General features: G+C 41.5%; 1 protein-coding gene across 2 annotated transcripts in view; it reads right to left on the reverse strand.

Moving 5' to 3' along the window:
- Positions 1 to 229: 229 nt before the first annotated feature.
- slc2a4rg (SLC2A4 regulator) overlaps positions 230 to 14,147 on the reverse strand; it is a 39,021-nt gene continuing 25,103 nt past the window's right edge. The window contains exons 4-9 of one of the 2 annotated variants that reach the window (XM_075474683.1): positions 12,566 to 12,804; positions 10,385 to 10,485; positions 9,142 to 9,415; positions 8,082 to 8,222; positions 6,959 to 7,083; positions 230 to 6,298 (exon numbers count right to left, since the gene is read on the reverse strand). In XM_075474683.1, coding sequence (XP_075330798.1) covers positions 6,187 to 6,298; positions 6,959 to 7,083; positions 8,082 to 8,222; positions 9,142 to 9,415; positions 10,385 to 10,485; positions 12,566 to 12,804 — 992 coding nt within the window. In that variant the 3' untranslated portion in view covers positions 230 to 6,186. The remainder of the gene's footprint in view (positions 6,299 to 6,958; positions 7,084 to 8,081; positions 8,223 to 9,141; positions 9,416 to 10,384; positions 10,486 to 12,565; positions 12,805 to 14,147) is intronic. The other variant, XM_075474684.1, reaches the window with a different exon arrangement.

Consider the following 14,147-nt stretch of genomic DNA (forward strand, 5'->3'; position numbering starts at 1 on the left):
TTATTTTCTTGCGCCTTGTTGGGAAGCGGTTGGGGCTGTCAAAGCTCCTAATGTCCACAAGAGGGTGCAACAGACAAGTCAAAGAAAGCTAACAGGAATTCATCTACTCCAGTTATCTCCTATTTCTTTACTTCTTTGTTTGTAAGATTTGTCACTAAAAGGACATCAAGTGGTCAACTCACCCCCACCACCCATGTTTATTTTAAAGATAAAGAATTAGTTAGCAGACTTCTTCCATTCAGGTTTATTTTCTTTCCGTCACATTACATCACATAGATCACATTATCAGCATCATACATGGTCATCCATCTTTTCAAGCACTAGTCAAAGGCGTGACATTCACACAAATACTCCTTGAGTGCACCACCTCTCAGAAAGTGCTTCCTCCATGTCTGTGGAACTGCTGATGAGGACCAGCGGCCGAGCCCACACACAAGGGGAACGTTGCCCTCCAGTTATGACCCGAGACTGACGTCACATTTCCCACAGCACTGGGTGGGTGTGTCAGGCTGCGCTGAGTATTTTTCCCGTAAGAGGAAAACAATGGACATCAGCCTCGAGTTGCTGGATACTGGGAGGGGGAATCTAACACATAAAACCCTTCAGTGTTGCATCTCCTTTATAAATTTATAAATATATATATATATATATATATATATATATATATAAAAAGAAAAGAGAAAGAAAGAAAAACAATAGGAAAACAATGAGCGATGCTAGACATGCAAAACAATCTCAAACTCAACCAGACAATCAATCAATGGGAGAAAAAAAAAAAAGCGAAGGTTGGTTTTCACACCAGCCAGCGTAAGGCTCAGTAAAAACACAACAGCAGAGGAAATGGTCATCAAATGAAAGAAGTGACAGACTGGGTAAATGGCTGGACAGACGATACAAAAACAGGAGAAGAAGAGTGGAGCTGCCATTGCAATGCAATACATTGATTTGGAAGGAGATCTATTGGCTTTGCTGCTGCTGTTTTACGCACAAATGAACACTCGACATTCAATAAAACAGCACATTAATTTTTTGACATATTTGGAGAAAGAAAAAAAACAACAAAAGGCTTTTTTTTATGCACATTTCAAGGGTTTAGTTTAGCTTAATATGCTGGGTAAAGGCTTGGGTGGGACCACAGTAAAGCTGGACAACAAGAACAGAAAATGGCGCTGTGACTGGAGACTATTTGCTGTGGTGACAGGGAAATGGTAAGCAAGTGTTAGAAACTAAAAGCATGTTGGAATGTGCAGGGCAGGATAAAGATTTTCACAAGGTAACAATTTCCAAGGTAGTCAAAGGCTGAAAGTTATCCTGCCAAACAGAAACCTAATGTCACAACCACAAACAACATCCATGACAACAACCACACGTAGTCAAAAGAAATGACCATTTGGCAGGGTGAGAGACGAACAGCGACAGGATGAGCCAAATAGCCCAGATGTCACCAAAAAAAGAAAGTTCTTGTTCCACTGTAAAGCATCTCATTGCACAAAGTAAGATAGTAAAGCAATACTGCAAGGTTGTATTATTCTGTATGATTCAGCAGAGTGGCGACAGCTGTCCACGTGGGTTGAGAAGTTTGATACCAAAAATCAGGACACACTACAAGTTCACAACATGCCATTCAAACTAGCCGGCAACCACTACAAAACAAAAGACTGTTTTTTTTCTTTTTCAATTCTTTTTATAAGAGATACATTCAACAGGTTGTCTTTTTCTCCCCTTTGCCTCTAAGCTACAACATACATCAAAATAAGTTCACCATCATCACCTTTTCATATAAACAGAGATACACCAAACAAAACATGTGAAAAAGCCTCACGGATCTCTATATATCTTGCCTTATGTAAAAGAAAGCCCTGAAAAAGCAAATTAATCTATATCGTCACTGCGTGTCTAGTTTTCCGTCTACGGTTTCCCTGCACACCCACCAACGGTTAACGTTGTTCCACCCATCACTTTGCAGGTAAAAGCTGTAATTGCTAATATTTAGCTGCACAGCAATCAGAAAGCTCTCACAACCTGTGCACAAGAGATGTTTTATACCTACGTTTTTTTTCTGTCTTCCTTTCTTTTCCTGACCACGGTCCAGGCTCTTAACGATACAGCCTGAGGTACATGATTGTCTCAGGCCAGGTGAGTGCAGCGTGAAAAAAAGATGGAACAGGAAACTTTTTTTTTTTTTTGTTTTTTTTGTTTTTTTGGAACAATTGCTGGAGAACATGGCGCCCATTTGCTTTCCATGGGCCCCGTTCTCTGCTAGCCAAAGCTCTGGCCTCCAACCCTGCTGGTGCTTACAATGAAAAGGAAGAGGCCCGATGGGTGGCAATTTGACACTGCATCAACGTTCAAATCAAATGTAACATACTTCAAAGTGGTATCCAGCACTAATAACAGTATGCACACATATAATACCTCAGCTCAGTAAAATATTAAAAAAAAAAGCAGGAACTTTTTAGTTTTTTATATTTTAAATCAAAGGAAGCACAAAGCTGAGCTTTATGGATTAAAAAGTGTGTGAGCAATGTGGAAAAAAAAAAAAAAAAGAAACTCCAGGCAATGAAACACTGTAAAGCATCTTCTATTATCGAAGTGATAATGTGTAGCTATGCACGGGTGTTTTCCCCATCACTGCGTTAAGGCAGGCTCTGCTTTCAGCCCTTGGCACTCATCCAAGGAAAGGCAAAGTGACTGAATACCACCGAGTACCACATTGCACTTCCTGTACCACATGCCTTAAACTGCCAGCACCGCCGTGTTTAGTACAACATCTGACACGGAGAGCGAGACATTAACTGTTAAGATCACTTGCCAATAATGGGGAACCCCGGAGGTTCTTGACCCCTGTCCCTGACACCCCATTTTTTTTCCCAACGGGCAGTGACGATAGCCCCCCCCGAAACAAAATACCCTTTCACTTAAAAATTTGTGTATATAAAACGTCCATTTATAAAAACATGTCTATGCGCAGTGCAGCGTAGTGCAATTACATAAGGTCAGTATACCTTTTCCGTTACCTTTTCATTGGCACTTTGTGAAGTTTCGGACTGGAAGAGGCCTGCTGACCTAGCTTATCTGGGATGCTGCTGAAACAAACAGGGAGTCTTTTCGAACAGGAACTCAATGAAATACCATTTGTTTGTTATGAGCCACCGTCTTCATGCATTAGACTTAATCGAGAAGTGATAACTTGTCGCCCAACGGCAGCCAGCGCCTACCCTGCGACGCCGGGCGGGTGGCGACAAAGTTCTGAGGCTGCACCGTACTATCAGTCCAGGAGCCTGCTCAGGGATGGCCCACTCACTAAGGAGAGGACAGGCACTCTGTGTTTGTCATACGCTGCTACTGATGTCAGGTCAGGCCACTGTCTGGAACACTTAAGAGAGCAGAGCACACGCGGCAGAATCTGTGATGAAAAGCGCTTAACGTACAACACAAGTATGAATCTCTTCAAAAAAATATACAACTTTTGTCATGACTTGGTTACATGTCAATGTTTTTTTTTGTTTGTTTTTTTTTCCCCATTTTGCTACGTCTGAATCGAGGCTCTACGTGTAGGGGGCATCATCATTTCTACAGATTAAAGCCCTTTGAGGGCAATTTGATATTTTGGGCAATAGAAATAAATATTTTTGACTGTTATGATGGTTTCCAGGAATCTGGTTAGAATTAAACAAATTAAGAAAAAGAAAATTGAAAAAAGACAGTATTGTCTTTTATTCAACTAATTTAAAGCTCAGAATCAATTGAGTCAACTCTGACAAAGTTAATATTGAGGGTAAAATACAGTTAAAATTGCTCTGGGGATCTACTTTTATTAATAATATAAGAATTAAATCACATCATAATCTATCCATGTCAGTATGCCAATAATAGGTGCTTTACCTTTTGGATATATACAGTTTCAACCTTTGAGGAGGAAAGGGTGTTTCTTTTTTTTTAAATATAAGATAATTGCTGTTCTTTCTTCCTCCGTGTTTTACATCTCTTTCAATATAAAGAAACGGGTAATAAAAGGGCTTTCAAAATTTAATACTTAAAAAGGCAAATATTACCAAAAAAACCCCAGCTTTTTACTCAAAGCATCTAACTATCTATAATCTACTACCAATTGTATTTTTCTACAGCTTGGAAATATTGGCCTCCTTTTTTCACTACAACCTTTTCTAAAAAAAAAAAAAAAAAGTAAGACTCCATTTTGGTAAAACATGTTAAGTCCACGCACATAAGTCAGCATTCAGTTTAAAAAATAGCTCTGAAGGACTCGAGGAAATTCTTGCTTTGTGCTTTGGTGTGGACTTGGGGCCTGTGTAACGTAAAATGCTGTCAGCCTGGCAGATCTGCCGGGGGCCCACTGGGTCCCCTTTGCGGCTGACTGCCCCCACTACACATGCACCTCGATGTCGGTTAGTCCCGTCATCGTGAAGCAGAGGTCACAAATCACCAGGTGGATCAAACACTAAACAGGCATGTGGACTGGGCTTAGACTGTCGACTACTGACGATGTGTTGTTGAAACAGTAGTCGTGCTCCATTCAGAATTAAATCTCCATTTAAAAAAAAAAAAATACAAAACACCAAACCAGACAACGGGGCAGAGGAAAAATTGTTTTGTTTTTTTTAGAAGAATCGGCTTTTTTCCACACCTCTATAACGTATTGTAGACCGATTACATGACCGACAGTGCCTGGGAAGAGCTGGCACAGCCGACCCAAAAGGTAGTACGTATAGGACCGCATAAGTAATTGCAGAGTCCCAAGTGGTTTGCACACCTGGTCATGGAAAATATGAATTCCCAACAAAACACTTCTTTTAAAACATAGGGCCACCTTGGGCCCCGTTAGGTCTGATATCTACGAGTAAAACAAAGCTAGTTAATGCTAATTATTCCAAAGACTACAGAGCGACCTCTGCATTTAAAAGGGTAAGAGATGAATTAAAACTGCCCCGACTTACGCCAGGTAATGATTGCTGGGGTTACAATCTCTATGTTATATCGCCCACAAACACAATTAAGTTCAGTCAGACTGTTAAGTTAAAATTTCAAAGGGCCGTTATCATTCATATATCGTTGTGGTAAACAATCTCTTTAAGAACATGTTGTCAAAAGGGAAAAAAAAAAAAAAAAAAGGAAAAAAATAGCCTTTCTGCCTCAAGACTCAATGACGACCTGAAAGCAAGAAAGAAAATATTAAATGCCATCGTTGCTCTGATTGCACAATGCAACTGCGAGCTGCTTCAGCAACTCAATGCAGACAATAAACTACAGAAGAAATAGTTATCCACTCTCTCAGGCATACTGGGGTTACAGTGATACTCTAAAAGATGACTTTTTTTTTTTCCTTTTTCTTTTTTCAAGGTGCATATCTCTAGTGAAAAGGTAGAGTGAACAAGAAAGTGAAATATATTTCAGATGACGCGCACACGCCGCAAAAAACATTTTGGAACGCCAACGGGAAAAACTCTTTGTACCACTTGGTGTGAAGGCTTTTGTGCGTCTAGTATGGCACACTGTTCAGAGTTAGCTTCATTAACGAGTTGACTGATATTGTACAATATGTGTTCAAACATGCAGCTGATATCCAGTAAGACTGCAGAAGACGATGACGTTGGAGCTTTACACCGAAACGGTTGGCATTTGGTATGTTTGATGTCCCTTAAACAGTGACGCAGATATACAACAGAGGTCTTACTGAGCACATCCGTTTTTAACCCTTGAACCTCCAAAGAGAGTCGCGACCCACATCATAAACAGTAGTTTACATGATGCTCCTACAATGAACAGATGAAATCGAAAAGCTGATCTGTAGTCTTCAAACTTTGCCTTGAGCCGAAGCAGGTGAGAAAAAAAAAAAACAGGATCTAATCATCAGGTTCAGAATCTAATTAGAAGGTTTCTTTTATCCCTATTTTACTGAGTGTGAAAATGTCTCAGTCTTAGAAAAAAAGTCTTAAAACCTGCAAAAATGTTATGTTGTGTTTTTGACCCACAAAGTTTTTAATCCTCTCATTGTGTTTGGAAATAAGAGACGATGAACCCCCATCCCACCCTGCAGGCCCGCAGGAAACAGCACTGAGAACTCTGCGGTTAAGAAATCTGCCCTCATGTCCTCAGTGGAAAAGTCCACCTCGCTGTTGCTCCGAGTAAGGAGGAGCTCATCTTTGAGACCGGGGAAGGGAATCTGGATTAGTCGGTGAATCTCTGACAGGCTTTTTTCCAGCGACAGGCTGTGCACCACATGTCTCTCTTCTCCATGCCGTACACCTTTCGGCACTTCTTAGCCTCCCCTCGGGGTTTCCTTGGAAACAGCAGATGTGACAGTGTAAGGGCATGCACACAGACACCCAGACGCCCACATGGACAAAAGCACATAGATATGTACATTTCACTCAAAGGTGACTATATGTGGACATGAGCACGAACGGGAAGCACCCCCATGAGCATTTCCTCTAAAATAAATAAGAAGAAGACGGTACATTTGTGATGCAAATGCAGTAAGACTGAAAATCTTTTTCACATCTGACCTTGTGAGACTCACAACGCAGAGTGATGCAAACACCTACGCAAACAGCTGTTTCAAATGATCAGACCGTTAGGATTTCTAAAACTAATTGCCACCCACCACCACTTTATGACTTTATTTACAGTCCATCATCAGTACACCTTTACTATATTACACTGTTACAAAGATAATTATGTCAATCATTTTATAATGGATGGCAATGAAAACCATCCGGCTCACTGTATACTTTTACAGGAAAACTATTCCTAGGGAAAGGGGACTGAGAAAGAAAATAAATTAAAGAAATAAATGAATGAATAAATAAAAACACATTTCAGCATTACCAAATATTTGACTGCTTGAGATAACGTGAGCTCTACAGACCCCACTTTCTTGACTGAACCACAATAGTCTATCAGCCTTAACACGATCACAAAGCAAATGACTGCTGCCTACCTGGTTCCTGGTGTTGATTTAGGTGCCGGCGTTATCAAAGTGTGGTTCTTAACAGTGGTGTGTGTGCTGGCCGCCGGCTGCCGCTTTTCGCCGATGCTCACAGTGCGAACATGAGTCACAGGGCCCTGCAAAAAAAAAGAAAGGGAAAACAGTACTGTGTCAATAATATACTGACACAGAGTCGGGTCTACTCTGAAACACAGCCGAAAAGAGAGAAATGACCAATATATACAGTTTGCTGCTCATAAAGACCTCATAATACCGGCTGAAAAACACAGAAAGACGCAACCTTCATTCTGTCTCGATAAGAAAAGCCTACACTGTCACTGATGGAACTTCTACCATTGTAAACCATCGGTGGGGTGGCTCAAATGAAAAACCTCGGCTCAGCATTGAATTATTGCACATAATATAAAGACGCTTCGATTGTTGGAATGCATTCCTTCTTTCTTCCCCAGCTATTGTTGAATGTGCCTGCGCTACATTACTGGCAGTAAATTCCTTGTTGGCTTTAAATACCAAGAGTCCCAACTTCACCATGCGGAGCTCTAAACTGTGCAACTTCGAGAAGCTCCCTCTGCAGTCAGCAAACCGGCAGACAGTTATCCCGGTGACACAGATTGCATCCAGCTGTGCACTGCTGCAGTTCAGACATTAGTACATGTGCGCCCTACAGTTCCCTGCATCACAACGCTGAGGGAACTAGTTTTTGGGAGCAGACGGTCAGGTTAAATCCTTCCTGTAGGTTTTTAGACTATGACGACTACATAAATTACACAACAACATACACTTTATAGCACTTAAAAAGTGTCACTGTAGTGTCCACAAAAAATATACGAATAAAAGTCAACAGATTTTTATTTATTTTCCCCCTGTCGATGATGTGGTTGAACTGTCGCTCTTTTATTGATTTTGAATTCATTTGATTGGGGTGTAAATCTTTCCACTGTTCTGTGCCTGCGGGTGTTACAGCGTGTGCAGCATAGATTTCGCTGGACTATTTGCTGCTCCATGAGGGAGAGAGAGGAGTGGCAAAAAAAAAAAGCTCAAATGGCTGCAAGTGAAAACAGCACGAGAGGAGAGACGACTGAGATAACAAGCCGTGAGACAAAGCCTCACTCACCGGGATGCCTTTAAAAATGACAGGAGGGGACTGCCACGACACACTGATGTCATTTCCAGTTCCAGTTCCAGGCCCGATCCCATTACCACTGCCTATCCCAGCCAGCTCAGGACCCACTGGGATACTCACTGGAGCGGTGGCCTGGAACATGGACAACCACCCCACACAGCCAGGAGAGGACACAACAGATACAAAAAGGGACAGGAAATGTGCAGAGAGAAACAGATAAGAGGAGAATACAGTAGAAATGGATTGGACAGTTAGTATGGAGGACATTTCTCCAGCTTTGAACCTGAAATGTGCCTTTAAATTAATAGCATAGCAGAAAGAACTTTTCAAGTACTAAACAGAAAACTAAGCATACGTCATAATACAGAGGAAATTAACTTAAGAAGTAGTTACTGTAGGTTCCCTGCATATGCATAGCATACATATTTGTATTTGTATTTCTTGCTGTCATGGCCGCTGAGAGTTCAGTTCTACCTGAGACCACTACAAAGGACACAATTCAATTCATAATATTTCAAAGATTCATACTATCACCAAACGCGTTCTTTCAGCCGGGACCATTTCATTTTACCAGCAAGCCCAAATAAATAAGGCGTGTGCATGAACTGATGCAGTGAGAAGAGGGATGAAAGGAGGAAGGATGAGGTGGGGACGAGGGAAGAAGCATGGAAACCCAGATACCGCTAAACTGTTCCAATAAGGTTTTGGAATCAGGAATTTAAGAAGAGCTGAATCTCATGCCTACATTTTTCTTCTTCTTTACTTCTAATGTAATGAAAAAAAAAAATAGAAAACATTTATCTGGCCTCGCTTTTCGTACACTAGTATTTGCGAGAAAGTTTTGCTGTTTCACCACGTTAACTACTCCCATAATGCACAGATCTGATAGAGCGCCTCTGCAAAATCCACATGATAAGTGAATCCTGGATGAGTTACACACAGACTCTTTAGTGTTTTATCTTCTGTTCAACGGCTCTACAACAGCACACTTAACTTCCACACTTAAACTGTGCGTGTGTCCGCGCTTTGACTTGTGCACTGTGTGAATTACCTGGTAGGCATGGTCAGTGCGGATGTGGCAGAGTGTGGAGGGAGCTGATTGACTGAGCAGTGAAGGGGCATGGTTCTGCAAACCATTCATGATGATGTGCTCAGAGTGAGGGACATCACTGAGCGTTGGAGGGAAGATGGGCGGAGGGCCAGCTGTGGTGGGGGAGGTAGGTGTGAGACTGGACAAGCCCTCTGTTAGGCTATCCATGTTGACTTCAATCTCTGAGTAGTAAAAGTCCTCCTCTCCATCGCTGTAGTCCGAATCACTGTTTCGCCTGCAGGGAGACACCCAATCAAACAGTATTCAGAGGTAATGAAAAGAATTATGAGCCACTGTTTTAAAATACAGCCCTCGGTATACCACAGCAATATTACTGTGTAACACTAAAAGGAAACCTGTTTGCTTTTTCCAACAGCAGGGGGCAGTAAAAGCCTTTGTGTGGGTTCCTCAATTACAAAGCCAAGGGACTAACTGACAAAAACTTTACACCTGGTCCTTTATTATGACACTAAAGTTAACCCTGGATGTCTCCTAACTTTCAGTGAGAGATTAACAAATCATCAACAAAGTTAGGAAACTATAGAAACACAAACAAAGACTATTTCTGATGTCAATGAAACAAAATGGACTTTTAACTGAATGATAAAAGGCGTGTACCTGATTCAGTGGAGGTTGCTATAAATAAGTAGGCCTATGTGTGTTCCTGGTATGGGGGATTAGGTGAATTGTCTTTAATGAACACTATGCAGTGACATACAAAAAAAAAAAAAAAAAAACACCACCAGTGTCCAACAACCTCTAACAGTATTATTTGGTGTCGTCTGGTATTTTCTGACAACCTTCTGACATATCTCTTTTGGAACTGTTGCCCATTTCTCAAATGCAAAAGCCTCAAGCTCTCCAACATTATTACATGTTTGTGTTCAAAACTGGGAACTGAGATGCTCCCTCAAAGTTATTCCAGGAACTATTCCTGAACCAAGGTCCGTTTGCCTATTGTTTGTTCAAGTGTGTGTGGGTATGTGTAGGAATTCAGCAAGAAGGAAAACCGAAGCGCAAGGTACGCACAATGAAGCAGAACACGAGAAAATACACAAGAAGCGGTGTGTTCAGAACACTTTACAGTGTTGCTACAAGATGGGATCCTATTTTCTAACAAATGGTCAAACAGAAACCAAATAGGAGTGCTGAAGAGCCGTTGGAGGTGTGTGTGCTCAGTGATGCTACGCTGTAAACAACTCACCCCAGGTGGACGGTGCGAATATGTCGCTGGATCCCTGAGGAAGTGCTGAGGACCTTTTCACAGTTCTTCCACAAGCACTTAAACATCACCTTCATAGAGTTCTGGAAGAAAGCATTTACCAAAACCAAGTTAAAAGACAGCTGAACTCTGCAAATTTAACACGTTCCAACAACGAGGTCAGAGTTCTCAACGTTCCTGAGATATCTGCACAGTATCAACTCATCAACAGTCAAATATCAGATGTCAGCCCTGACAGAAGGAAAAAATTAACATAAAACAAAAAGAAGGGGCTCTGTGAGACATGGAGAGTAACTCCACTTACACTCCTCATTAAAGAGTAATTAGAGCAGCAAGACTCCAAAAATAGTAACCCATTATGACACGATATAGACACTTACAAAGTAAAAGGAAAAAAAGAAAGAAAGAAAACAAGAGCGGCGAAGAGGAGACAATGAAACCAGTGTGGGTGATGAAAACAAATGCACTATTTTGGTCTCTCCTTGCTATTTTCACATGCTGAGGGTTGGCGTGAGGATCTATTGCACTGGGAACATTTCAGTGATGGGGGTGGAGGGGGGGTAAAGGCCAAAGGTGCCTATATTGTTAAACGCATGATATGAGGCCTCTCCCAAAAATTGAGATGCCTTGAATCATGTCCAATCGTGCTGAGATCCCATTTAACATAAAAACACAGGACAGCCCTGCTTGATTCATAAGCAAGGCGTGAGGAGATGGATGGACAGGGTACATGTGGTTATATTTCATTTCATTTTTCACATGTCAGGGGCTGGCAGCTGTCGCTTTGAGCAGGCCGGGACCTGCACCGCTGCTAATGAAAGACAGTGGGTGTGTGCACTTTCATTATCCATTCAACAAGGAAAAGGGAAGAAAGAGGAGCGGGAGAGCCAGAGAACGTGTTTTTATCACTTTCTCTCATTATACTTTACTGCAACATGCTATTAACTCCCCAAGTAGTGCTGGCTAAATCCCTGTTTGCCTATGTGCCGTTTAAAACAACAATGAAAAGTCCATCGCAAAGCTAGTTTTTAATCCCACTAACAATCACAAATCACTTAATTCTCTAAGCTTTTCTTCTTGCATCTTAACATATTTACAGTAAGACCTCTGATTGCCACGTCTAATAATCCTCTTAACTCGCCGCCTGTAGTAAAATCAGACTGCCTACAATTCAGTGGACAGCTGCACATAAATACTTTAAAAAGCTGTAGTAAAGCCACCGTTTTTCTTGACACATGGATCATTGTGCCCACAAAGCACAATGTCAACAGGCCAGCAGAACTTTTGCACTTTCTACTAAAGAAAGGTCTCATCATTTCATCACAAGTGAAATACACAGCGACGGGTAGCAATAAATTAGCTATTGCACAGTAACTACGTCACTCAAACACAATTCCTTTTGCTGGTTTTCTAAGGAACATCTTATCTTCTCCAACCGCTGCAGCAGTCTTTCTTCATCATAATTTATGGGTTATCTAGGATTTCCTTTGCTGCTGCACTGATGGATCGTATAGAGATGGATGCCGGTGGAAATGGACCGACCCACAGTAAATCCAATCTGCATATGTGTCACCCACACCGCAAAACTTCAGGAGGTGTAATACAGCACTAATAACACACAAGCTTGTATGTATGTACATACACACACACTCCAGGGACATTGATTTGAAAACTCCCACATGTAGTAGTATACGAGTACATGGCTGGAGGAAATATTGAGATTCATTTCTTCTCCTGCTGCTGCCTGCATCGGTTTTTCCTTTCCTTCCATGCACACTCTGCCCTCATTTTTATTCATCCCTTTAACCCCATACCTCATCCCTCCCCCATCCAGCTCCTCTCCTCCATTCTTCATAAACCTTCCCACCTCTTCCGCTGACAGGACTGAAACGTGTTTGGAAAGCTTCCCGACAGTGAAAACAGTACAGAACCAAAATGAGAGGAAGGAAAGAGAAAGACAATACTTCATCCATCATCTACACAAGCAGAGAGTGACTGCCTTTATGTCTAACTGTTTTCTTGTGTTCTACAAAGTCACTATGTCTATCTAATATTGATGTTTTAAATACGATTGGTCTAAAAAGATTAAAAAAAAAAAAAAAAAAAAAAAAAACTCCTTTTGGTTTATTTACGTTTCTCCGGGGTAACAGTGTTGGTTTTCACCTTTCGCTTCCGGGGTATGGGGTCCTCAAACATAAAGTGCGTGCTCTCTGTTGCATCCTCACTGACATCATCACCCTGGGATGAGAGCGGGAAGTTCTTGTTGGCGTCGTTGGTAAGTGGTGGGGACGGTGTGGAGGGCACTGACTGGTCACTGGCATCCCAGCTCCAATTGCCACTGGTTGAACTGCTGTAGCTGGCAGACAGCACCTCTTTCCAAGTCTTGTTGACTGGCTCCGGGACTGCAGATAAAAGTTGGAGATAGAGTTAGTTTTATACGGATGCTTGACATTTGAAGACAGTCTACAATAACAGAAGTGAAGAACAAATCCTGAACATGATTTTAAGTATGCATCATTTAAAAAAATGACCCAAAATGAAATTATTATTGGCATGATAATGTTGGGACAGTCCTGAGCCAATTCTAGGCTATTAAATCAATAATAAAGTCAAATACCTCCAAGTATTTTAGTAAATACATTATACATATAATTTATCCTACAATGTACTATGTTATTTTGTTAAATATTGGATCACAAACAAATAAAAATAAAAACCCCAACATGGAGCACAGCTTCATTTACTGTATGTTGAGTATGAATCGCTTTAAACTAATAACTACTGCCTACAGAAAAAGATGGAGCTTAAAGCTGCGGTCGGCAACTTTTTTTTAGTCATATTAGCTTGAACTGTCATGGGATTCTGGAAGTAGAATATTAAATAGGCTGTTTAGGAAAAATAACGAAATCTGTAGCTCCCTCTGAAGCCTGTAATCATGCTTGCAAAAACCGAGCGCTCCCGGCTGTTTTTAACCAATCAAGTTAGGGTGGAGGAATCCTACCTGTCAATCACAGCTTGTGCACACGCTGCTGAGCGTGAGTCTGCCCGCAGCTTGTGTGCGCTCACACTGGTGTGAACTCACGTGCACAACCTCGTCCACAGAGGGGGAGGGGTTTGGGGGGCGATTCGGAGCTTGTTAGAGGTTGGGGGAGGGACCTGAAAGTTGTATCAGTTCGAATTTTCCGACTTTAGACTCGCAATTTTGAAAACCTGCCGACTGCAGCTTTAATCCCAAGTCATATGAATATGTAAAACACATAAGAATGCGTCTAAAGATCGAGTGTAATTTTGTTGGAATTACAAAGACGCTGGAGTGGACTGCGTGTCACCACAATGACCAGACCCATCTAAGCTCCAAATATGGGGATAACTAATCCCCAAAGCGTAACTTTTAATGTCAACCTACAGAAATCATACATGAAGAGATTGGATTTTTTTTTTTTTTTTTTTTTAACGCAGGATTTGAAAGGAGAGTGTTGAGATTGGTGTTATATAGAACATGTCACAAACCCTCAAAGTCTGTCTGCGGGCGCTGATTAAATGCCAAATGCGTGGGATGTTGCGACACGTTTTGGCGAAAACAGAATTCCAATCAACTGAATTGCTCACTTTTCCGGTCATTTTAAAGAAAAAGGTGACGTGGCGGTGAAAAACACAAACGCGTGATCTAAAGTCACAGCTTGTTTTGTCCATTCTGAGCTCCTGGAGTAACAGGGTGATGCGACATGGCGGAGGGGCCAAACCT

This window comes from Odontesthes bonariensis, chromosome 10 (genome assembly GCF_027942865.1).
Source record: "Odontesthes bonariensis isolate fOdoBon6 chromosome 10, fOdoBon6.hap1, whole genome shotgun sequence".
In the NCBI taxonomy this organism is placed as follows: domain Eukaryota; kingdom Metazoa; phylum Chordata; class Actinopteri; order Atheriniformes; family Atherinopsidae; genus Odontesthes; species Odontesthes bonariensis.